The sequence below is a fragment of the Corvus cornix genome, chromosome 13 (genome assembly GCF_000738735.6).
Source record: "Corvus cornix cornix isolate S_Up_H32 chromosome 13, ASM73873v5, whole genome shotgun sequence".
In the NCBI taxonomy this organism is placed as follows: domain Eukaryota; kingdom Metazoa; phylum Chordata; class Aves; order Passeriformes; family Corvidae; genus Corvus; species Corvus cornix.
In genome coordinates, this window is record NC_046343.1 from 11,647,895 (window position 1) to 11,673,408 (window position 25,514).

A 25,514-nucleotide genomic window follows, 5' to 3' on the forward strand; every position below is an offset into this window, starting at 1 on the left:
TCTGAGAAATGAGAAGGAAAAAAGTCCTGCACTGCAGGAAAATGGCAAACCTGAGCAACCCTCCTGCCAGGTGATGAGCAGAGCTCTGGTTTGGGGGCAGAGCTGGCAACCCCAGTGGTGCCTCCTCTGCACAGGAACTTCTGTACATTCCTTTTGCCAGTGAAACATTTGTGCAGGTCCTTCAGAGAATGACCGGTTTGCAATAGTGCTGCAGACAAGCCTGGCCTCAGTCCTGCAGGAATAATCAAGGTTCCAGCATACCACTTGAGAAAATAAAAGAAGTCAAAGCCATCATTCCCACCCTGCACCTCAGAGGGTTAATTCACCAGCTCCTGCCTCTCCCAGGATTCGAACAGTGGAGCCCTGCAGCAGAGCTATTCACCGAAGAGGGTTTGGTTTGGCTCTGGGATTCGTCACAGATCTTTGTAAGGTTTGGCCCTTATATAAGGAGATTTTTTAAAGACACTTCAACACATCAGATTTGAAAGTGTCCATACTTTTCCAGACACAGCACAGTGCCTGACTTCTGTCTCTGTGAGACAACTATGCAGACTTCCAAGTTCAAGGGTCCTTATGAAGCGTCTCTTGTATGTTAATTGGGGACGAACAACACTCTTCTTAACACACTGCTGTCAGGATAAACCCACTAAAAACTGTGGGAGTCTTGAAAGCAAACACAATCCCCACATAACTTGAGGGTGCCGAAAGACTCTGCGAGGTGCAGAGTGTCAGCAGATTGCCTGAAAATTTGCAAAACTGCAAAGCCTTGGGAAAACAGCCCTGTCACCACAGTGTCACCAAACATGAGCTCTAAACCAGTGGAAATTTTAACAGTAACTTGCACTAATACACAGCACTGTGAGTGTGATAATAGCATTCAGTAATTATAAAATTATTCCCAGCTATAAATCACATTTTCCAAATGCTCCTCCTCACTTATAAACCATTTGCCTTGTAAAGAAGTTATTAAATGTTTCATATGGTCTGCAGCTCTAGTGGTGTGTGTCTCACAGTGGCAAATTTTTCCAAGACTGGATTCCTGGAGGGCTCTGCACTTACACTCACATATGGAACACTGAGCAGAGCTAAGATGGAGCAGGTGGGAGCTCCTCTAGGGCCCCAACTGTCACAGTAAATCCATGTGTCACAAGTATTAGCAATTAAACCTTCCCACTGCCTTCACATGAAGTACTGTAGATTTGGGCTGAATAATTGCCTTTTGCTCTATCCTTGGATTCAATCACAGGGTAAGATGTTTAACGACTAATAACAATTGAACGAGATGTGATGGGACACCCCCAAAAAGAGAATTTACAGCTGCTCATGGCAATTAAAAACACTGGAACACATTAGTGTCAGACAACATGACAGAATCAAGGCAAAAACCTCACCCCTGTACCAGCCACGAGTGCTCTACCATCCATCACCACTAGGAAATAACCAAAGTATTCTCAGGATATTTACAAATCACAAAGTTTGCTTAGTTTTGCAATTGATAAGCTTATGGTAACAATAATAAACAGGGCCAAGAGTTAAAATAAACAAGGGATTTTATAAGAACAAAATAGCTGATGTTCATTTTACTTGTCCTTTGGTACCTAAACTTTTAGAGTACATTGACATGTTTTCAAACTTTTCTTCACACCCAGAAATATTGATATACACAGTGACTTCTTAATTGAAAGCTAGGACTTTCAGGGGAGCCTTGAATTTTTACAGCTGTTGCTTTCAGAGATGCATAAAGTCTCATTACACCCCTGATAACCATGTCAGTGGTTGCCATCAGCATGACTTTCATTTCCGAGCACTGCCACAGTCACCACACAAAACTGCTTGAGAGTAGAAAAGCAATAACTAGGATTATAGGCCAAAGTTTGCATCTCAATGCTACTTTACAGATTTGCTGCCTAATCTATACTGTGCTGGGATGTGTCCTGCACTCATGTGCTGCTCCTGAAGGCAGGAACTTACAATTCTGGGTAAAACCTGCAAACATCAATGATCAACACAACCAGGTGAGATGTCTGCTCCCCATTCACTGGCACCCCACATTCTGCCACTGCCCCTTTACTGCCAGTGGACAGTGCCAACACCACAGAAATACATACAGGCAGCAGGGACAGCAGAGAAACTCAGCATTAAAATAATTTCTCATGGCTGTGACTGACTCTTCTCTCAAAGAGCCCCAAATACACCAAAACAACTATTGAACCCCATCAGGCAGAATAAAGTAAACCCCAGTGAGAAGCTGCGGGCAGGGCTGGCCAATCCCCCTGAGCCCTGCGGGGCTGTTCCCAGCATTCCACCTTCCGAGCTTTTTTTACCAGGTGTTGGAAAGTGCAGTCCCAAGGGGAAACAACACAAATAGAAAATGTTGCCCATAAACCCTCCCTTCAGCCAGAGGGCTGTTACTTCTCAGGGTTATTTTCATTCCTTGGCATCAGCTGCGATACAGATGACTGTGCAGTTACTTGCTGCAGAACTAGGTCAGTGGCAGCACTGGTATCAAGGAAAAATAAGAGTCCTGGGGTTTAGCCACCAAAACCATCCAAGTAACAACAGCCTAATGGACAAATAATATCTCTGAGAGATCTCATCAACCCCAGACTTCACAGACGTGACTGCCCTACCTAGTGACCATACCAGGGCAGAGGACTAAGGCAGTGTCACTACAGACACTTACTATTTTTTCACTAGAAACCAATAATTCCTACAGGAGTTAATCCTTCTTCATGACCTTACAACAAACATAACCAGCTTTTTTTTTTTTTGTTACATTGCCTATTATCTAGTTAATTGGTAATAGTTTATAGAAGAAAGGTTAACAAAGTCTCTATTGTTCTAAGTCATCCTGGTGTTCCATGGATCAAAGACAGGTCCCCGTGTTTCTTCAGTCTCCGGTTTAATAAAAAACGTTCTGCAGCCAAAGCAATGCAGAGGAGTTTCCTTTCCTCATGCTTCTTCCAAAGCTGGTTTCCCAATTCGCAGCACTACAAGCAGTTGCAAGGAACAGGGTTTTTGGCTGCAGCATGGAGCAGAAGGAAGCAGCTATGTGCTGGGGAAAGCACACTTGCCAAAAACTACCTTAATTTGATACGGCTGCTTTTAGTCATGTAAATCTTCACTAGGAGTTTTGACTGAGTAAGGTTACATGATTTGTCCCTGGTAAAATAAGTATATAAAAGTAGATCTTTAGGTGGGAAAAATCAAATCATACCTGGAAGCCTCATTAGAAAAGTAAACAGATATTTAGCCAACCAAATTTTGTTTTTTCCATCTGAAACCATGTTGTGAGCACATTTAAGTAGTACACCAGCAGTGTCTGGGCTCTTTGAACCCATAGGAAAATCTTCAGAGAACATCCTGTCACACAGCACTGGGACATCTTCACTTTCTGATTCAAGGGGCAGTACCAGACTGGATATGTGGTTTTAGTTAATTTCACTGTTTAATATCGTTTCTCAAAGCAGCTGAACTTCATTTCCTATGGCTCATAGATCACCAGTTATCCCTGGGCCTCAGAGCAGAATCTGCTCAAGCCATTTAAATGGAAATGAGTCAGAGCTGCTGCTGGAAGGGGAGAGATTGCCTTTACGTCATCTCTCCCCTGTCCACTACACCAGCCTTGCTACATCTCTAATACTTGAACACTGCTGATTTATTGAGCTGAAAGAGTTAACGGAGGAATTGGGTGAATGTTAAGCCAATGTCAGGAGAAAGAAGAGAGAAGAGAGAGAAGGATGCTGCTGAGCTTCCTTCAACATGAAAAGGAGCGTGGGCATGAAACATAAAAAGCATTAGGGCCTGTCCCTCCAACCTGGGATCCCTTGATCTCATTGCAGAGGTGTATGCCTGGAACACAGATGTGTATCCAGCACTCTGCCATCAAACAGAGATTTACCAGAAATCTCCCTTGAGTCTGATAATGATTCCACACGAATCAATGGCAAAACTTTTTCTTTAAATGAGAGAGCCTTCAAAAAAGAGTCAGGGCATTTTGCTCGGGAAATGTGTCATTCATCAGAAGCTGTACGCTTTCATTTCCCCAGATATTCATAAAACCAGACTATAAACACAACTTGTCACTACATTAAAAAAAATGTGTTCAGGAACCACACTTGCAGCCAGGTATTAAAAGAGTAGCATAGAGTGCAAATAAACAGCTCCCATAGGAAGAGCGATCTGTTTGCTTCTTTAACCACAGTAAAATGCCAGAGAAGTAAGAAGAGAGGGACATCATGGTTCCTCTGGGTCAAGGGTCCAGCTGAAGAGCAGCAATGCCAGCTGCTGCCTGCTTTTGTCATCACGTATGCTCTGCTCTCCTCTGCACTTAGAAAAATAAGTTCCAAGGGGGGCTCCTGGCAGGCTGTCACTCCAGTTACAGAGCAAGGCAGCAGCTGACTCTGCTTTCCCTCACAACACTCCAGCACAATGGGGGCATTGTTACAGGAGGCTAAATAAATCATGTGGTCATTAGATGTCAAAGAAAAAGGAGCATTACACAATTAAGTTCCAGGTACAAAGCAAGGCAGCTTTGCCATAGTCCCAGATAAACCAAGGTACAGCAATGAAGCTGCAGCCCAGCAGTGGGGGGTACTTGAGGCAAAAATTACTGGGAGACAACAGAGATACAGAACATGAAGGTCTGAGTTTTGAGGACAGACTAATTCAGAATAATGACTGACAACAGATGTTTCTTTCTCGTGTGCTTTTGTTTTCTGCAATGGAGCTTTTAAATGTATAGACCCAACAGGATCCGAACAATGTCTATGCAATGTAGACTCTGGTTATGGACTCCTCATCCTGGAAGTGTTCAAGGCCAAGGCTGGACACAATTGGAGCAACTTGGTCTAGTGGAAGGTGTCCCTGCTCAGGGTAGACTGGGTGAAGCTGGATATCTTCAGGGTCCCTTCCAACCCAAACCATCCTGTGATTCTATCAATGTAGCATTTGAAAAAAAAAAAATCAGGCTGTCTCCCAATGCAACTTGAGCACATATTATTTTCACAAGTAAAAGCAGTATTATTCTAATAATCAAACACTAAAAAGGGTCTCAGAGCGCTCCAAGCAAACCTGGCTCATTAATAACAGAACATTCAGATGTGGTGTTAGTTTGGCCAGGAGTCTGGAAGTGCCAGTTAACCACTGAAATTCTGGAGTTCCCCTGAACTTCAGAAGGCATTGGGATGAGAGAATGATATCAAAGCCATTTTACGTTTAATATTTTTAGGATGCTGTACTAGTTTGAAAACAAACCAGTGGGAGGCACCAAGTCAGAATAACAATTTAATGGGGAAATTAAAGAAAAGGAAAAAAACTAAAAGAAAACACTAGTTCAAACTGACAGAGTCAAGATACAACCTGAGTCCCTGTTAGGCAGGGTGGTGGTAGCAGTCTGGTAGAATGGTGGCTGCAGTCCTCTGAAGCGCTGATCCCTCAGAAAGTCCAGTGGTGGCTGTGTAGTTCCTGCCCTCTGGAAATCCAGTGGAAAGGGTTCTCTCTGGTGTTCAGAGTCTCAGCTTATATCCACGATGGGATGCTTGGTTCCTCCCTCTGGGTGGAGCATCTCACAATGTGGTAATGAGTCATGAGGCCAAGTGTTGATTAGGCTCATTAACAGAAGATAGTCCGGAGGGAGTTATCTCTGAGTCATGCGGCAGGACAATGATGGGCAATTAACAGAAAGATAGTCTGGGGGGAGAAGGCAAGGAAACACTGCCCCACCTGGTTTCAACGGCTCATGAGGATGGTGATAGAATACACTGCAACCCAGGACAGAAGCACATATTTTCTTTTCTATGAAACATTCATGCTAATAAGAACCTTATCCTGCAAGCCATGCACAATGGAAATTTCTGAACAGCTTTTGCAAGAGTTTTCACTATGGAAAAAAACTCAGCAACAAATTTCAAGATGCTTTTCATGTGGTAAAGTTGCAAATTATTAACACAAAACAGGAAGCACACAAGGTGTCAGTTCTGAAAGTCCTGTGAGGGGATATACAAGATGCTACAACTGAGCTCTGCTTTTCAAATTTGATTTTATATACGTTAAAAGAAGCCATTTTACTAGATACACCATGTGAAATTCTATTAGTCTCATCTAATGATGACAATTGACTTACAAACCTGGAAAAAGTTTATTTTTTGTTTAATATGTGCAAAATCCTTTTGTTTTACCATTCTGTTTTATATAATTTAAGCAAAATTACTCGCAATACATATATTTATATATATAAAGGTGCTTTGAACTCAACACTTCTCAGACACAGAGCTGAGGAAATCTCCTCAATGGACAGATTTGGGGCTATACAGCTACTTATCCACTTCCATGCAGTAAGTTAAGGGCAAAAGGGAGCAAGTTGGTTATTTCCAGTTCTCTGCTCTATTGACCAGAGCAGATATCCCGTGTTAGGTAACTGTGCCCAAGGCGAGCTTTGTGGGCATTGGCAGGGTCACTTCATGTTATGGCTGCAGATTCTTAAGCCCAAGAGACCCGAAAGTACCATGAGTAAGCTCAAATTCCATTGGTGTGTTAGAAGAGGTTCTACTGAGCTTCCCAAACCCCCTCCCCCCCCCACCCAAGACACCTCTGAAATACCATCAAAGCAATTCCACAGACCATGCTGCTTAACACGGACATGGGATGGAGGTGTCTCCTCTGTGCTGGTGCTTGGGATCTGATGTGGGGGAAGGAGAGCAGCTGGTGCCAAAGGAAGGGCAGGGAGGGACCAAGACATCTCAGAGTCGCTTAGAGTGCTTAGAAGTACATCCACGTACTTCAAAGCTTGGCTCTGGTTCTGCATCTGTCGGATCCATGGGCTGTTCAGCCCTTGCTGGGAAGCATCACATGGCAGAAGCATTAGCTGAGCTTCCCGAGGAAGAGATGCTGCTTATGGAGAAAGTCAGAGTGTCCAGTTAATCAACTTATTTCAGCCAAGGGTTTGTAGGGAATTCTCATGTGATTGGAACTAGAAACTCAAAATTTTGCACCGGTAGAAGCATGAGAGACATGAACCTTGCCAGCCAAGATCTGCCTGGAACTGCTTTTTGGCATTGTCCATCACACACATCTTCAGTTTGACAAATGAATCAGTTAAGCAAGAATTGCTTCAAATCTTACCAGAAATCACTTTTTCAGCTCATCTACAAAAAAATTGAAAGTACAGGAGTTTTGTGCCAATTCCCCCCCAAATTAACTCCTTTTTCCCCCCAAGGTATTCAAAACCATCAAAGAATGACAAAACTGTGTACATGGGTGGCAGTGTAACCAACAGCCAGTAACTTGGCAAGGGCTGCAAAACACTCCTGAAAGAGGGACACTTTTTTTAGGTGGTTAACTCCCGCGAAGGCCTCCTAGCAGTGCTGGAGGCAGCTAAAGCAGCAAACACCATGAGGACAGAACTCTTACCCCTCTGATCATACAATTAAATTGTCTTGGAGTATCTACAAATGGTCTCCAGCAGCTAGGACAGGTGAAGGAACAGGAAGAGGGAGGCAGAGACAGGAGCAAACTGTATACCTGCCATAAGAACAACCACACTAGGCCTGGATTAGACAGAAGTGTGTCTGATCTTAAGCTGGAAGGACCCTTGAATGTATAAATTCCTCAGCAATGGGGGCTATGGGCCATTGTGGGGATCAGCCCAGCCTGGATGAACAAGCATTCCTGACACAAGCCAAGCTATTCTGGGCTGGAGAGCTCAACAGGGCAGGTTGGAGAACTGAGACACTGGTCATTTCTCAGGACAATTTTGACAGTGTCAGTAACTTAAAATTGCAAATGCTTGGGTTTCTGCAACATATGGTGAAAAGTAATTCTTGAGTCTGCTACAAATAGGCCTGTAAAAATGGCTTGTGATATTTTAGATACCAGAAAATTTAACTATAGCAATAAATATGCAGCCTGGTGTGACCACTACAAAGGCAGAAGAGCAGACCCCAGCAATCAGATTCATGGTGATCAGTCACAGAAGTCTGACAAACCCTGGGGTCAAACCTTTACGTTTCACAGGCTCTCAGATAGTAAAATACTTTTTGAGGTGAGTTTTGTGACAGTCTAAACCACTCATTTCACAATCCATGGAAAGGTTGTTGACAATCTAAAAATATTTATAATTTTATATTACTAACATTTTTCCATACAAAAAGCCCTTGCTGATTTATATTGATTATCATAAAAATTATTAGCATGAAATATTTGCTTCAAAGCAGGACTGATATTTTATGAGTATATATGCATAATTACTCCTGGGCAGGTGAAGAGCAAAATGGTATTTTTTAATTCTGACCATACTCCTTTCCTGTTCTTGGAGAAGACTGTATAGTAACTGGGGCAAGTGCAGAAAAGTTCATGAGCCAAGAAATAATCTTACATAGCTCCATACATGGAATGCTGCACCAAGAATAAACACCCAAAGAAGAGAGATGTTATTTCATATTCGTGATGAAAACCAGGCATGTCTGTTTATTCCTGAAACGTTCTGAGTGTATCAGCATTGCTTCGCATTTCCTGCTATTTTTTCTGACAAATGTTTATCCATCTGACTGGAGTATTCTAGCTGAAAATGTATGCATGCGATTTTTTAAAACCATCAGATAAACGTTGCAACTGTTTGAGAACAAGTTTCAGGATAACACACTGTCCTCTCACAGTTAAAAATAATAACCTGTCAATCCTTTATGAAACAGGAGCCCTTTTCCTTTACAGTTCAGACTGAAGACCTGGCAAGGATCAACTATTGCCCCAGGTGCTCGGGTTTGACTCATTGGTGAAATCCAAGTATTCTGAATTTAGGACTGAATTTAAATCCCTGAACAAGTACTTTGCATAAATTCAGTAGAAACTCAATGTATTAAAGTTTCCATGCAGTCAATCCACAGTTTACAAAGTTAGTGTTGAAATTTCCTTTGTGTTATTTCCTGTTTTATTTCTGAATTACCTCCTTTATAAAGAATTAAATCTTTCAGACTGACTTTTCTTTAGACTAAACTGCAGCTTTGAGAAAGGTATCTAACTAGCTCAAGGAACCCTTCTGACAGCTCCTCTTCCCTCAAATTTGGCATTGACCAAGCCAACAGCAGTTGCAGTGGGAGGCATGCTGGCACAACCTCGGGTGCTACAGCCCTAAGAAGAGCACCTCACAGTTCAAATCAGCTAATTCAGTTTGCTTTTACTGTGTGCCAGAGGATCTGTCACACAGTAAATACTCAAAATTTTAATCACCAGTGAGAATATCACATATAATATTAATACAGAACGACATTGCAGACCAGTGCAGAATTGCCATCATTCACTACGTGCGCCAAATCAGAACATTCAGTCCTCAAAGCGTCCGTGAAATCACACACTTAAAGGTATGTTTTCTATACGTAATTATTTGTGGAAAAGAGCAGTTTTTCCTTGGAAAGACAGTTTAAGCCCCAACAGAAGTAATTCCCAAACTTTCCAACTCTAAAGTCATGCTGTACAGTTTTTTACCCAGTTCTTCAACTTTTAATAGTTAAAAACTATTAAACTGGGAAAACTCCCAGTTAAGGACTAATATTGCCAAACCAAAGCAGATGCTGCTTCATGTTCTCACAAGGGATTAGAGACTGACACTTCATGTCATACCAAACAGGATACTGTTATCAAAAGGAAACCAAAGAACTCAGATCTTTGCAATTGAAATTTATATGGAAATACATCTGAAGGAACAACTGGAATTTAAAAGCTCTACAGTCAGCTTCTCCTAACCCTTTCATTTAAAAGACTAGACAGCACTTAAGATCTCTATATTATTTTAACCAGTACAGAGCAATCAATTTTTACATTTCCAAAGAAGTTACTACAAAGTGATCAAGAAACTATTCTTTTAATATCATGAGACAAGCTTTTACAAGTAAGAAGCTCTAGTAGTTGTGTCAATTTTCTGTTAACAATTTTTGTTCTATACTGACACCTGCTGACCATTTCTTCTGACGAGTCAGTTTTATTGTATCACAACTTTATGCATCAGTTGGCCAAATAAACCTAGTATTTTAGTCAGATCTCTTCTCCTTCAAGAATTTACAGAGTAGGTGTATGTATTTTATCTATCCATATGTTATATATATATGTGTGTGTACTTATGTGCCTGTACTTGTATACATACACACACATTTACAAAACCCCTGTTAAGTACTGGACTGCTCAATGTCTGCTGAAAGAAGTTTTCCAAACTTCTCTGGAGCAAAAAAAGGTTTCTGCCTTTTCTGCCATTTTAGACACATGCAAGGGAATCAAGTCTCTAGAGAGTTGTAAACAGCATGAAAAAAGCCTCGTGTACTAGGATGATGTTCTCTGTGACTACTGCCCAAGAAAAGAGGCCATGGGGTCATCAGGTCTCTGCCGTTTCATTCTGTAGGCCTCCATTTCCTCTTCTGTTGGCTCCCTTGGTTCATACTGGCTGTTGTACGGTCTTTTCCTCTCATCTAGCTGCATGATTTCTTTGACATGGAGAAGTCGAGCCTCTTCTGCATTTAGTGCCTGAAATGAGAGCAAAGGGAATCAAAAATTCTACAATGAAAGTTAAACAAAAAAACCCCTACAATGAAGGTTTGTCTTAGACTCTTGTATGATGAACAAGGAGCAAGCACAAGGGTGGGATAAGTAATGCACATCTGTCTGCCCCCCCCCCAGCACATTTCACTTAATGCTCATTTTTTAGTATTTAACATAAAATGATGGTAAAATGCTATTTAGTAAACAAGACACTTTAATCTCCTTCCAAATGTCAAAATCAAGTAAGAAACTCGTAGGATTTACCTGAAATATAATCATGATCTAGCAAGTACGAATGAGTTGTTTTTGTTATATATTTGGGGTTTTAATTTTTAAATGCTTTGTGTTATCTCATTCCTCAAACTACTACTGTTGCTACTGGAAAAGAAGTTGCATTTGTACCCTGCTTTAATTAACCATGGTTTCAACAGGTTTCTTCTCTGAGCAGCCCAAGGCAGGCTGCTGTGCCCAGGGGAGCATGCTGCTGCTGAACAGTGGATGGCTTGGGGCATGGATTTACTACATCAACCATGAGACTGGGCCAAGCCTGGGATACCAAGTGATAAGTTAAGATTTAACAGTGCCTTTGATCTCTCCATCTTTCTTCAATACACAAATCATTGTGTTTTGCAATGTCTTTTATAGACCTACAGGTGTAATAGATGCCTAGATAGGAAATGTTCTAAGTCATCTAAATTAAGTCTTCCAAAACTAAATATTTATTGAATTTTTGCCTGAGGAGTAGGGGATGTACTTTAGAACATCTAACAGCATTTAAAATTTGATTTAGCTCAAATTCAGCATCAAAGTGTCCCATGGTATATCACCAAGATAAAGAATTGATACTGTAAAATATGTCATGTTCCTTTTGCCACAAAGCCACTGAAGATTTTAGTACACCTTTTTTAGTTTTTCTTGCTTCTTTTTCTCTTCACCCTCACTGTCAGAATTTGAGCTCTTCTTGTGCTTCTTCTTTTTCTTCTCCTTCTGTTTCTCTTGGTGGATCTGTAAGGTCGGAAACAAGTTACTGTTAAGATTCAACATGCCAACATTAATAATGCCCAAACCACTAAATCCAAACTTCTATTAATGCTACTTGAGAGCTTAGTTTTCAATGGAGATGTTAATGCTTTAAGAATGCAGTCTAATAATTTTCAGGCTTATTCTGACTCTACACAATTTTGTAGTTAGACAGATCTTTTAATCTCTTAAAACGCTGAGGAGAAATATCTGTCTTCCCGAGAAAGGGAAACAGCCTACCTCCATCAGTGTTTTGGGTTTTGTCATGTGTTCTTCCTCCCCAGGCTGCTCTTCCATTAAACTTGCTCCTGTATTCTATACAACAGACAAGAACAAGGATATACTGTTACTGAGCACATTTGAAAGCAGGACGACCAAAAAAAAAAATCCCAAAAATCCCTGAAAAACCAACCCCCCACAAAAAGCAAAAGTCTAAACCTTAAGTAAGGAATAAGAATGACTTTTAGCTCTTTCTACATGAATAAACAAGAGAATACTTACAGCAATTTCTTTCCCAGCTTCTCCTGTACAGTAGGAGTATTTGACAAAGGAGTGGCAGCACTTGTAACCCCACTTGCCTTCTTTCCAGTACGAACCCCAAATGCACTGCAAGAGAACACACCACACAGTCACTCCTGTAAGAGGCAGGCTGAAATTTACACCTGAGCTGATATCCTGGTAAGTAAATTACTCAAAAAGTCCAAAAGGAAGCTAAGAGAAATACTTTTGCTATTTCACATGAGCCTTACAGGTACCCTGTCAAAAAAGAGAACCACAACAGGATGTGGTCAACTCATATTCAAAGTGGAAGGCAAATACAGTAACTTCCCCTTTAGTTTAAGATTGCCATGGCAACTCTTCAAATTCACATCACAACTATGACAACTTGAAGTCTCTCCTTAGCAGAAAAGGGAGAGTGTCACATTGAGACAGAAGAAATATATTTTCTGTTTTAATTATATTGTACTGCATCTTAATATACCTCCAGTTGGATGGTATTTCATTTTTTAAAAATTTTAACGTAACCTTGGACTTACTGTATGGTTGTTGATCTTCACATCCTCTTCATACTTAGAACAAGCAATAGCTTTCTCCTGTCCTTTGATGACTGTTCCATGCCTAGAATACTCCACATAATCTTCTGTTTGAGCTAACAGCAGTTCAGCTGGGGGGGCATCTAAATGTTCTTGTCCTCCATACTGAAATGCAAATAGAAATTATGTAATAGTTTTGGAAAAAAACTACCTTTTATGTAGTTAAGCAAATATTTCAAAAACAGCACCTTTGGTACCTTATGAAGAAGGCACAAAAGTGGATGGAGAGAGTTTAATCTTTAGTGATGAGTTAAGACAGAAATACATCATCTCCGATGGCCACTGTGGTGTCTTTCGGTGCTTAGTTTTGTGGGGTTTTTTGTGATTTTTTGGTGTGTTTTTTGTTTGTTTGTTTTTGTTTTGTTTTATGCCTGGAAAATGAAAACAATGATACTTCTCACTTAAAGCAGGAAAACTTTTCAGACCAAACCAAAGAGCTCTGGTACAACCAGAGCAGTATTTCCTGTCCCCCTCCAAACTTGAATGTTGACATGGTTAGAATCTAAATGGATTACTTCGTTCTTTTTCAGTTGTCCAAGAAACAAGTTGCAAAATATAAAATAAATATTTATCTAGAAGACTGCACCCAAAACTTGAGTCAGAAGGAAATTCAGATTTCTTCAGTGGAGAAATTCTGACAATTAAGGGAAGAGTTCCCAATAATATAAAGAAATACCAGCAGACCTTCGAAGGTCCCTATACTAAATAATAAAATTCAACAGTTGATGAGATAGTGTGTATAAATATAAAAATATTTTTAAGTCTAAGCTGCTGAGAACAGCTGATGCCCTCTCACATAGGATTAGTAATCTTATCTGTTACCCAAGACCCAGACTTCAAACTCAACAGAATTCCTATTAAATAAACCCAAATGCCTATTACCTTCTCTAGGATGCTTTCTTTCTGCTGCGCCTTGAAATCTTCTTTTTTCACTTTGAAGGATTTATAAAGGAGCTCTAATTTTGTAGGGTCTGCTTGAAGATGAACTTCAGAGCCTTTGTCATAAGCCTCCCAGGCAAACACTGTGTACACAAGAGGTTTCACTCAATACTTATTCTAAAACTGATGTACACATTCAAATTACATCCTTTAATTCTGAAGCAATTTGAAAGAAGTCCTCAATCTATAAAGGTTTATTTCTCTTTTGCAAGAAAGCAGCATTGTTAAATATTTTAATATGCCAATTTCCTTCAAAAAACCCCAAAATCAAACCCCACTTACACTGAGTCTGTGCCATTGAGATGGTATCGCCTGTGTAGCGAACAAAGTTGTCACCTGCATAACCAACTCTGCAGAGAAGAACACAATTCTTAGCATTTGTAATGTGATTTCCTCTTAAATACAAACATAGAATTGCAACAGGTAAGTAAAAATTCTCTTGTGTACTAAGAGTTAAGAACAGAAAGAGAAGAAAGTGCATTCAACTCGATACATGAAATGAAAACCTACACTCACTGCAAAGCCATGAAAGCATTAGGCAGCCACTCAAAAACCATGATTTCTGTGTTTACAGGGACACATGACACAGACCTGGAGTTCTGTCTGAGATGCCAAGCACTGCAACTTGGATCTAGTTACACAATAAATATGCATAAACAGTCTGTGATATTCCAGCACAGCGATTCTCACTTCTGGATTTGTGACTCTTCAATCCAGACCCACCATATTTGGCCAAGTTAAATAAAGCCTGGGACAGCTTTATTGCGCTCAGTAAAGCTGAGATACTTGTGCATGGCCCTTGAAGAGATGAACAGTCGGTACATGAAACACACGCTGAAGATCAAATAATGCTAGCAATCCAATTACCCACTCTTTCATCTTCCCAAAGCCACTCTGAAAAATTTACAGTCTGTAAAGCTGTGGCAGAAACTTAAGAGTCAACATAGGTCAAATTATGACTTGAGAGAGAAGCAAAAGCATCTGCATCTAAAAAAAGAACTGACTGGCATTACTCTAGCTGGGGGCAAGGAGAGGTGGAAAGAGCATTATTTGCAATCATTTAGGCACTGCCATTCTATTTTAGGCAGTAAGCTAATCCAATTACTGTTGTCTGAATACATGTTTTACTCACAGCCTGTCTGCTCTGTATGTTCCCAGCACAACACAGGTCGAGTGTCTGACTCGGGGTTTAAGGGAGACAGCTGAGTGTGCAGCCAAAAGCCAGCCTATGGCACCTTTGATTAAGCTATCTAGACAATGCCAAAGCTTTCACACTTTTTCTATGCAGAATCCACTAATATAGAAGGAGATCTTACTCCTAATTCAAATATTTTATTAGGTCACACCACAAACACACCATGCCAGTCTCCAGAACCAAGAAACATGGGATAAAGTTTAAGATTTGGTTACGGAAATACGTTACATAAATATACTTATTATTTATAGGCATCACCTCCAGATGCAGCAGTGTCCTAGCCCTTGTACAGATAATTACACAAAACCATGGTCCACACATCCCTGAAGATTAAGGGTCAGTCCGTATCACAAAAATACCACTTTTATATACTAAACTAAAAGGTGCTGCTAAATAAAACAGTTTTCTTCCACGTTTACTACTATGTGTATACACTAGAGATTAATTAGCTAAAGGACATACAGGTAAAAGAAAATATAAAACTATTAATCTCATCTTTAAGAGTTTTGTTGGATATACAAGCATGACCTCATTTTAACTTACTCATCTGGATTCTTGCCTGTGTTGGCATAAGGGTTCTCCCTCATTGCTCTTGTTTTGGGATCATAATAAGCAGAGTTTGGATCTAGATTTCTCAAGTACTAGGGAAAAAAAACCCAACATAAAAGATACTTAATATTTATGATTTTAAAAGAACTGAGGTTACCCCTGCATCCCCCAGTTTAAATGTTTTAAAAAGTTCTATTTATGCAAAAGGATGACCTTGATGAAGTCATAACAAGGGTGGGAACAGAACTGAGAACAGACCTTAACCTCCAAACCCCTAGACCAGTAAAACAAAGTCATTAATAAGTGAATGTATAATTTGTTGAAATTAACTCTCAAGAATACAGAAGAACAGAATCTGTACAGAATTCCTTACTCACTTTTGCAATATCTTCCCGAATACGTAAATTTCGGACTGTAATGCGTCTTTTAGAGTCAAAGTTCTGCCCAGGCATATCAATGTCATCTGCGTATTTGTCTTCATCTTCATCTTCACTGTTATGATCTCTTTCCTGAGGAGAAATGGAAAATTTATAACTAAAAGAGTTCCTTCATTCCGAGACATGTACAAGAATCTGATTTTAGTGGTTTCATTAAAATTCTGCAATCCCTGTAGTTATAAGGTGGCATAGTTTACCTCAGCTTAAGTGTGCTCTCAGGCTAATCTAACATTCAACACTTCAGAAATAGTCTTGTTAAAGAATTTTCACTTCCTTCTATGGAAATAGTTATCAAAACATAACTGTGATGATACTAAGAAAACAGTTATTTTGGTCAAAATATACCACATGTTAAAATCTAGTTATGTGCTTGCATCTCTAAGGTTTGACAACACATAGGAATTAAAACAAAAAGCCTCTTTATGAAATCCAGCAACCCCTGCCCAAAAGAAGAGGCAGACACTGGCATGGACACAACATTCAAACCCCTGTGCCACCTCTGTCTTGCTGTTCCACTAACTACAGGTTCCTTCTTTGCCCATGGTGTGATGCAGTGGGTAATCATCTTACTGTCTGTGAATTTGATTCCTCTTCTCCCCACTGGTGTCTTGGGGAGTTCTGCAGCAAACAAAGAGCACATCAGCAGAGAAGACAAGACAGTGGAAAAAGGCAAGATGGCAGGGATACAAAGGGCAATCAAAGCAGAGCTTCATGCTGGGTACAAAATACAATTTACCAATGGCTCCAAAGGCAGAAACACTGCTACATAACATTATAGGAAAAATTCTTAGCTCTCTCTGTGACAGACACATGTTGGAGAACTTTTCACTGTATTCCTAACTAAATTTCCAATTCTTTGCAAGAACAGCAAATTCTAAAACTGTTGGTGTTATTTAGAGTTTGTTAAGCCTTTGAACACTGAGGATTTAGACTATAACATTTCATATCATGTAAATAGAACCAAGTTTCAACTCTGAAAGCTTAAAAAAGAATTAAGGAGATATATATTCAAGAATTTAGTCAGGATTTACAGGAATACTAAGCATGAATCAGAAGGCAGAATTGAAGTTCGACAAACACAGCCAGATTTCATGTTTTTAACCTGCTTAGTCTTTAACTGAAAAACACTTGCAGCAGTAAAGATGGGAACAACTGTGAGCCCTGGAACACAGACCAGCAACTGGCCAGCACTGACTATGCAAATCAGTCTATAAGTCCTCTCCCTCAGAGACAGTTCTTAAGTTTCAAACACACTTTTCTTCTTACAGTTCCATTCTACAGTAAGTATAGAGAAGCCAACAGTGTTTGCTTCACAAAACAGACATGAAAAGAGGAGGAATCTCTTCTATTGGGAAGGTTAAAGCACTGTAGTTCAGGCTGGGTGGCAGATCGAGCTCACTGTGCCATCTAGTGACAACCTGCGAGGGGACAGCACAGCCTCTGGAAAACAGCCTCTGAAAGGAGGCTTTAAAAAAACCCTCCTTCTGATCAGTAGCAGTCTCTATTTTTTCTCCATTTTGTAAACTTAGAATATAATCAGAAATGCCTTTTAAAACTAGAATTTCATATCAAAGATTATCAATATAATCTATAATCTAAGAGGAGCTTGCAGAACTTAGTGGAAGATGCAAACTCTACAGATATACACCAAAGGGAAATTCGTATCTCAGCCTTCAAATATCCAGAGATACTGCAAACAGTCAGAGCAGTGACTTAAGAACAAATTGGTTTACGATAAAGAAAACACCTCCCTATTCTAATTTATATTAAGCATTACTAAATCAATGCACAGCCATGACCTCAGTGCTAGTCAGACCGTAACAATCTTTAAATACAAGAAACGCATTTCAGTATATGAAAAAAAATTACTACACGGAAAACAAGCTCTTCTGACCCAAAATTCCATGTCACTAATTTTAGCAATAATAATAACCACACAGAATTTCTGCTCATAAGTGGAACACAAAGCAATTCACATTTGACAGTAGATGCTTCAAGTGTGACACAGAACATGCTGGTGCTAGGAAAACCTTTAAATTACTGAAGGGCATAAAACCCAATAGCAGACCCTGTATAGAGAGTAAAAGAGTCAGAAAGCAGAAATTATGTTTTATATTTATTCAGCCTAAGCGAAAACAGATTAAGTAACTTTACATACCACTTGCTCCAGCTTCCCTGATGCCAACTCCTCCTGAAGCTTCTGGGCTTTCAGTGTACGTTTGGCCTGTGCAGCATGAAAATGCATTCGTTTAAATATTTCTTTTTAGCACCAGGTCTAATATCAACAGAGTACATTACAAGTGTCCCTCCTCCCAGCCCAGCCACACCAAACACTAACCCTCTCCCCAGTAAATCACAGCACCTACGTACCAAATCAACCTTGGAATATTCCTCAACAATTTTCATGTGCTCCTCTGGGTTATAACCATTCCACCGGTCTCGCTTCCCATCATAATCAAACATCAGCTGAGGCTGCACATGTTCATCTGGGGCAATATTCATGCCTGTGTATTTTGCTCCAACTTTCCTGGGTCTCTGAAAGAAAAAAAAAAAGATGGTTAGATCAGGCCATTAGATTCCTCACTCACATATCCCTTTAAAAATACTATCAATCAAGCTCCTCTAAAGCAAGTTAAATTCAGCACTGTAAGCCTGTGGATTGTAAATAAAGGCAAGTAGCTCTGCACTTTTACGTGCAGCACAACAGACCCCAAACTCCATACATTCTTATTCATATTTTCTACAATTAAGAAAGAAATTAAAACAGCTTCTGGTGGTGGCTTCTAGCTGAGATGAAGCAGAAACACAGACACAGCAGCACTTGAGATAATGCAATTAACAAGAAAATAACATTTTCACCTATTATTTCAGATCTTATTACAAACATAATTTATGTATGACACACTGAATTGCATCACTTTTCCCCTTAATTTTTCCTACATAACAATTTCTTTAGAAATTTCTGGGCCATCTCTCACTGCTTAAAACATTTTTCAAAATAGCTTTTCCAAACCCAGTATTTCATCTATAGCCAGCTATTTTTCAGTAAGATTAAAATTCCTATGCCTTTCAAAGCCATTAAGACACAGACAAAAGTGAAGTTTACCTCCATGCAGTCTTTCTTCTTGTGTGTCAGTGCCCCGCAGTTCTCACAGGCTCCTTTGCGGTACCTCGTGGCCACAGCATGCTGAGAGGAAACACAATGGGCAGCACTGGGGACACTTTGGCAGATTTACAGAAGTATTCCAAATAACAAGTTCATATTTTCAACACCACTCAAGTGTGTGTGCCCTCCCCAAAGCCCAAACACGTGTTTTGATTATAACCAGATACCGTGATTTGCCTGCTGAATAAAAATTCCTGCCCTCCTCAAAACCATATAACCAGAAATCTCCTCACGTAATCAACCCAAATCTTTATTACATGAGAAAAACATTTTGCATACCTCCTGAACTCCTCTTTTGTACCAATCTCCAGAGGAGTTATACTGTTTCTGCTTCTCTGGCTGAGGTCTCTGATGCTTTAGTGTGGGTCTTTTAGAAGGATCTATGTACCATGGTACTGAGGAAATGTACTGAGGAATATGAGGGTTGATATCTCTGTAAAAGATGTTGTGCAATGAATACATGGCATGGGGAAAAACACACAACAACCCAGTCTAACAAACAACCTTCACATTAAAGTTCAAGTGCTTTATGAGTGATAATAAATAAGGAAGTTGGTACAATGCACTGCAAAATAAATTCTCAATTTGATAAACACAGACTTTGAGATTTTGTTGCCATCTAATTCACCTAAACTCCTGACTCCAAATCAAATGGCTTATTCTGTGTAATGTTACTGAGCAAAAAACATAGCAACATTTCTCAGAAGCAACAAGCCCTGTAAAAGCAAGAGAGAGAGAGGCAACAGATGAGGTACAGAGTAAAAGACCCCCGTACTATGTTTTGCTCAGTTTTAAAATACCACTTGTAATTAGCTTAACAGATTGGACTTTTTAGCAGATCTCTCAATAGTTGACAGAAGGTAAACATTGAACCTACATTTTTCTAGAAAATATCTGATGACTGGAACGTTAAAAGACAAAGTTCAACTACTTACTTCTACAGCAATTCACACTGAAATCGTGCACTACCCTGACAGTTTTTCTGTAACCACAACAAGAAAAGACATTTTTACTCAGCAGCTTTAGAATAACCACAGATTTAGTAAAACTTACTTTCCTTCTTCATCCACTTCAGCAGGTGCATTTCCAAGTTTTCTCTGTTCTTCTAACTCTTTCTTTTTCCTCCAGTCTTCCCTCGTCATCTTCTTTGGTTCCTCCAGGCTCACATCATTTGCCCCTCCTGCAGGAGGGGTGTTCGCTACCGCACCTGAGGCCATTTTGGCTTTTTCCCTTAGCAGAAAAAAATTAGAAGACAAAAAAAAAAGCTTTACAGATCAATACCCTCTAACATCACAGCTCTTCAACGTGATTTTGTGTCACTCAGTGAAATGAGTTAACTCCGTATTATGCATTCCTGACATACCTCTGCCCTGAAAAATAAGGCCCACTACCGAAAAAAACAAAATTACCTTATTGTTAACGTAGGACCTGGGCCTGCGCGTACCCCGGAAGAGACGAGAGAAAGACCGCAGGGAAGCAGCGCCAGGCTCGGGCCCAAGCCCAGACCCGAGCGGGGGACGCCAGCACTTGCTTGAAGCCTGCAGTAGCCACCCTCTCGGATCCTGAGTCGCGGTCCCGATCCCGTTCCCGAATCCTTCCCCGTTCCCTCACCCCTGTTTACCTGCCGGCCCGCAGCACCGCTCCACAATGCCCCGCGGCTCCGCTCACTTCCGGGGCGGAGCCGCTTCCCCCTGCCCGCCCCGCCCCGCCCCGCCCCGCCCCGGAGCTCGCGTGTCGAGGTGCGCGAGCGGCGCGATCAGCTAATCGGCTGCTGCGCGTGAGTCGAAGCGGCCAATGGGCGGCTCGAGGGCCGTTTAAAAGCCGGAGCCGTTGGTATTTGGTGTGTTCTGAGGTGTTTGAGAGTGGTTTGGATTCAGTGGGTCTTGCTCTTTCCTTTCCTGTCGCTTTCTGAGGTGAGCTGAGGGTTCGGGGAGAGGGCTGGTCTGGGACTGTAAATCTTGCTTTGGTTTTGTGTTTCAGGTTGTACAAAGAAAGGGATTTTCGCCTAGAGGAGGGTAACAAACCTGGGGAAGGGTTTGGAGCACAAGTCTGATGAGGAGTGGCTAGGGTGAGGGGGCTTAGCCTGAAGAAGAGGAGGCTCAGGAGAGGCCTTATAGCTCTCTATAGCCACCTGAAAGAAGGTTGCAGCCAGGTGGAGATTGCTAGTTGCCTGGGAGAAAACACCAACAGGACAAGAAAAAATGGCTTCAAGCTGTGCCGGGGAAAACTTAGGTTTGGCATTAGGAAGAATTCCTGATAGAAGGGTTGATTAGACACTAAAACGGGCTGCCCAGGGAGGTGGTGGAGTCACTGTCCCAGGAGGTGTTTAAGGGAAGACTGGGTATGGTACTCAGTGCCATGGTGTGGTTGGCATGGTGGTGTTTAGGTTGGACTCAGTTACTTAGAGATCTTTTCCAGCCTCACTGACTGTGATTCTGAGTTTTCCTGTAGACCTCTTTAATGAGGAATTGCTTGCCCACCTGTGTAATGGCAGCAATGAGTATAAGGCAGGAGCACTAGTAGTGCCTTCAAACCTGAGGGTCTTTAGCTGAACTACTGTGTAATGGTGGGAAGTAGGGGTTTGTTCCCCTTGTGTAGAGACCAATATGTGATAGCTGTTTTTAATGGGGCTTGCTTAAAAAGTGTGTTGTGGTGAGACAAGTGACAGAAATTGTTTTTCCTTTTTTTCTGTATGGACTCTACAGGGTAGTCTCATCAATCTGAAGATGGCAACTCTGATCTTCGTTGATCAGGAGAATGGTGAACTTGGTGCTCCCAAAAGTCAGCTAAAGCTTCCTTCAGGATCTTGTGTGTATTTGCTGCCCTAAGCCAGTAAGGGATCAAGTGAAGGGCATGAATCACATTTTGTTATTCACTGCTTTTAATGATAATGAATTTCTATTCATAAAACCACTTACCCAACCAATTGTTCCAAGCTCACCAATTAGTATAAAATTGAAGATAACTCTGTGCTTTTGTCATAAGTGGGGCTTATGGGTTATAAAGAAGTGATTTTATTTAGGCAGGCTTTAAGGTTGCTGAGGTTTGCTTTTTTTTCCTTCCCCCCCGCCCCATTCTAGCAAAAGCCTTAATTGAAAGAACACAAGTTAATACTCCACTTCCTAAAAAAGCGATCAGTACTTCTCCAGTCGCATCTCGCTCTGTCAGAAAGGCTCTTGGAAATGTGAATAAAACTGAAGGAGTCACAAGCAAGATGGACAAGATAAAACAGAAAAATCAGCCTTGCACTGTGAACAAAGTGAGTACAGCACACTTATGCTGGGGAGGAGGGGAAATCCATAATTTACATGCTGTTGTGGCTTAACTCTGACATAATTAAGCACCACACAACTGCTCCCTCTCTCCCTCCTTGATGGGATTGGGGGAGAAAATTGGAAGGGTGAATGTGAGAAAAATCGTAGGCTGAGAGTAAGGCAATTTAATTATTAAAAATCGCAAAGAAAAACAAAACCAATTCCTTGCAACCAGTTGATTAATGCCTTGCCAGTCCCAGAGCAGTGTTAGCCCTGCTTTCCCACCAGTTTTCCTTGCTGAGCATGTCATGCAGTATGGGATATCCCTCTGGGTAGCCAGGGTCAGCTGTGCTAGCTGTGCATCCCCAGCCTCCTCACTGGTGGGGTTGAGAGGCAGAGAAGGCCTGGACTGTATAAACACTGCTTGGCAGTAGCTGAAAGAGCTGCGTGTATCAATGCTGTTTTCATCACGAATCTGAAGAATTGCTAGGAGGAAAAATAAATTCTCCCATAGCTAAAAGCAGGGCACCTACATAGATGGTTCTAGAGAAAATAGTCTGGGTTAATGTCTTATTAACATGTTAAGAGTCATCTGTTCTAGTGCAGCCATCTCTTGCTGCCATATATAATACTGCACTACATAAACTCAGCTGAAACATTTGCCAATCTCCATCTTATTTGTGTTGAAGGTATTAGAATTTAGGCCTGACTGAGAAGTATGACAGGTATGCTTGTCTGTAGACCTGAATAGCACAGGAAAGCCACTACAAACATTCTACAGTAGCTCAAATAATGTGACTTCTTCTTTTTATGACTAAGAGTGAATTAGAAAGCTGCCATGCAGTGGCTGAAGAAGATTGGCCAGAAATAGAAAATATGTTTCCTTTGGATCCTCAAGGTAAGTGCTATTGATGTAATTATTAAAATTAACAATAAGTCTTTTGTGAGTGTTGGCATTGTTGTAAGAATTTGTTCGAGCTACTGTAGCACACAAGCCAGCATTGCATTTCTCCTGAGTCCTTCCTGAAACATAAGGGTGCTTGCTGCTTCTGGAATACTTAAACAAGAATGAGATGGTATTTCTAACAGTAATGGCTGTGCCTTAGATGTGTTATTCTGAGTCCCTTATTGTGGTGACGGGAAACAAGTTCCAAATAACTGTGTATTAGCTTCTTAAGTCACTTCATTAAAGTGACTAGTAGACAAGTATTCAAAGGAATATAGAAGAGTGTGTGCCAAGATAATTTGTAACTGAAGAGACTCCTACTGCTGTAGGATATCATAGTTGAAGGTTAAACTTCCAAAGCTGTTTTTAGGCCAGCCCATTGTAGATATTCTCTCAGTCCTTCAAAGTGTGTCCTTAAAGCTTTCTTCTTCTGTGTGAAAACTACTGTGCCAAACACTTCAGTGTTGATGAAAGACATGCTTTGCTTGCTGAAGTTACTAACTGCTTTACATTATCAGTTCTATTAGGCAGTCTAGTGTTTTCATCAGGGTTCGTGTGTGGGATTTCATGGGCAACTAAAAGGTGTAACTGCAAATAAATACCCCATGAGAGGAGACTGTTCTGTTGTTTTAGATTGGTTCCCATTTCATTTAGTCTAGAAGAGTTTGCAGCTTCCCAGGCTACTGCACACTTACAGTCTTTCTCAAACAGACTTTGAGAGTTTTGATCTTCCTGAAGAACACAAACTAAGCAATATCAACCTGTGTGGTGTTCCCCTCATGGTATTTGAAAGGACATATGGCAGATGTGTGAACGTGGTTCCTTCACCTGTGAAGATTGAAAAGATTTCATGGGAATCCAGTAAGTGGAAACTTTGCATGATTTTCAGTACATACAGTGCTCATCAGTGGTTTGGGCAAAAAGCCACTTGGCTATAGCAGTGAATTGCTGTTGCTGTCTAAACTACCAGAGCAGTGCACCAGTATCAAAGAGCTTCTGCTGTGTAATCAAGCTCAGTGTACCTGGCCAACCCTGCTAGTTCAGGCAGTGGTCTCAGAGTGGTGTTGCTGACTTTCGGCTTAATCTAGCTGCAACCAAGCATCACACAACTGCTTACTTTCTCCCCAGATATGGGATGGGGAAGCAGTCAGAGGAGAAAAAGTGAAAGAACTCATGCTTTGAAGTAAAAGCAGTTTTGATAACTAAAGTAAAAGCCATGCATTTAAAAAAAAACAAAAAATTCATTCAGTTCCCATCAGCAGGCATCCGCACAACAGCAGGGCTTGATTGCATGCATGCTTGGGAAAACAAGTGCCATAACTCCAAATGTCCCTCATTCCTTCTTCCCCCAGCTTTATCTGCTGAGTGTGGCACCATATGGTCTGGGATATCCCCTGGGCCCCTTGGGGTCAGCTGTTCTGGCTGTGCCCCCTTCCAGATCCTTGATCACTCCTAGCCTTCTCACTGGTGGGATGCGGAGTAGAAAAGGCCTTGACCATTGCTGAGCAGTGCTCACACAACTAAACCATCCCAGAATTATCAACACTGCTTCCAGCACGAATCCAAAACACAGCCCATACCAGTGACTGTGAAGAAAATTAACTCTACCCGATGAAAAGCAGTACACTGAGTAATCTTCTGTGGTGCTTTGCAAACTGATCAGTTAAGTTGCATTGGCTTATACTATGAAGCAATATTTACCTTGCTTATTCAAGAGGTTTATGCTGGGCAACTGTTAGCTAGCTTAGGTTAGTGTGTATTCTGAGTTTGAGAAACTGATTTGGTTTTTTTCTAACTTCCAGACTTGCTACAATCAACTGCTGACTTCCTTGCTACCCTGGATGAGATCATTGACATGCCACCTCCAAATTATGATGTTTAATGTGTGTTCTGAAGTTTCTTTTGAGTTCAAATTTCATGTAGTTCTGTCTTTCAATAAAGGCTAGTTTAATCTGTATACTGTTGTACTTGTCCTTTTTCAGTGAGCCCAAGATGTAGGTCGTAAAATAGAGCTTTGAGAAGGAGGTTATCTGACAAGCAGGTAAAGCAGAGCCTGGATAAGCTTCTAAGCAAGGCTATAATACAGTTGTTACCCATATCCAGGACTTGGTACCTGCTGATTAGAGTGTGTGTGGTTGTGATAGGTTGAGATCCTTCTGACCTCGCTGCCTAGCTTGACCCATTAAACATGCAAGGGTTTGAACCAATTTGTATATCTAGTGTAAAGTAAGCACTAGAGCTGGTATTCTTCTGGTGTTTTTCCTTTGAACTTGTTTGCTCTTCACAGTGGCTAAGGTGGTGTGTGTTGGGTTCTTATGCAGCTGTAGACTAATTTTACAGAAAAATGCATGTAACTAAGGCACTGAAACTGGTTACACAGTGTCATCACG

General features: G+C 40.9%; 2 protein-coding genes across 4 annotated transcripts; one reads left to right on the top strand and one right to left on the bottom strand.

Annotated features, from left to right (window-relative positions):
- Positions 1 to 9,609: 9,609 nt before the first annotated feature.
- On the bottom strand, positions 9,610 to 20,613 carry SLU7 (SLU7 homolog, splicing factor). Of its 3 annotated transcripts, none has more exons than XM_010413064.3 (16): positions 20,546 to 20,613; positions 19,978 to 20,154; positions 19,204 to 19,357; positions 18,865 to 18,945; positions 18,129 to 18,293; positions 17,917 to 17,982; positions 16,329 to 16,376; positions 15,699 to 15,830; positions 15,316 to 15,413; positions 13,860 to 13,927; positions 13,521 to 13,660; positions 12,582 to 12,743; positions 12,046 to 12,150; positions 11,785 to 11,859; positions 11,425 to 11,529; positions 9,610 to 10,509 (listed from the first exon to the last, which is right to left on the bottom strand). In XM_010413064.3, exons 2-16 carry the CDS (start codon positions 20,139 to 20,141, stop codon positions 10,330 to 10,332), a joined length of 1,743 nt encoding a protein of 580 aa, XP_010411366.1. In that variant the 5' UTR covers positions 20,142 to 20,154; positions 20,546 to 20,613; the 3' UTR covers positions 9,610 to 10,329. The 3 variants fall into 3 exon arrangements, with proteins under 3 accessions (XP_010411366.1, XP_010411365.1, XP_010411367.1); XM_010413063.2 differs by lacking the exon at positions 20,546 to 20,613 and adding an exon at positions 20,334 to 20,539; XM_010413065.2 differs by lacking the exons at positions 16,329 to 16,376; positions 20,546 to 20,613 and adding an exon at positions 20,334 to 20,539.
- Positions 20,614 to 20,629: 16 nt separating this feature from the next.
- Positions 20,630 to 25,081, top strand: PTTG1 (PTTG1 regulator of sister chromatid separation, securin). The gene is made up of 6 exons (XM_010413062.2): positions 20,630 to 20,837; positions 21,630 to 21,732; positions 22,005 to 22,183; positions 22,998 to 23,076; positions 23,836 to 23,985; positions 24,927 to 25,081. Exons 2-6 carry the CDS (start codon positions 21,651 to 21,653, stop codon positions 25,004 to 25,006), a joined length of 570 nt encoding a protein of 189 aa, XP_010411364.1. The 5' UTR covers positions 20,630 to 20,837; positions 21,630 to 21,650; the 3' UTR covers positions 25,007 to 25,081.
- Positions 25,082 to 25,514: the final 433 nt, after the last annotated feature.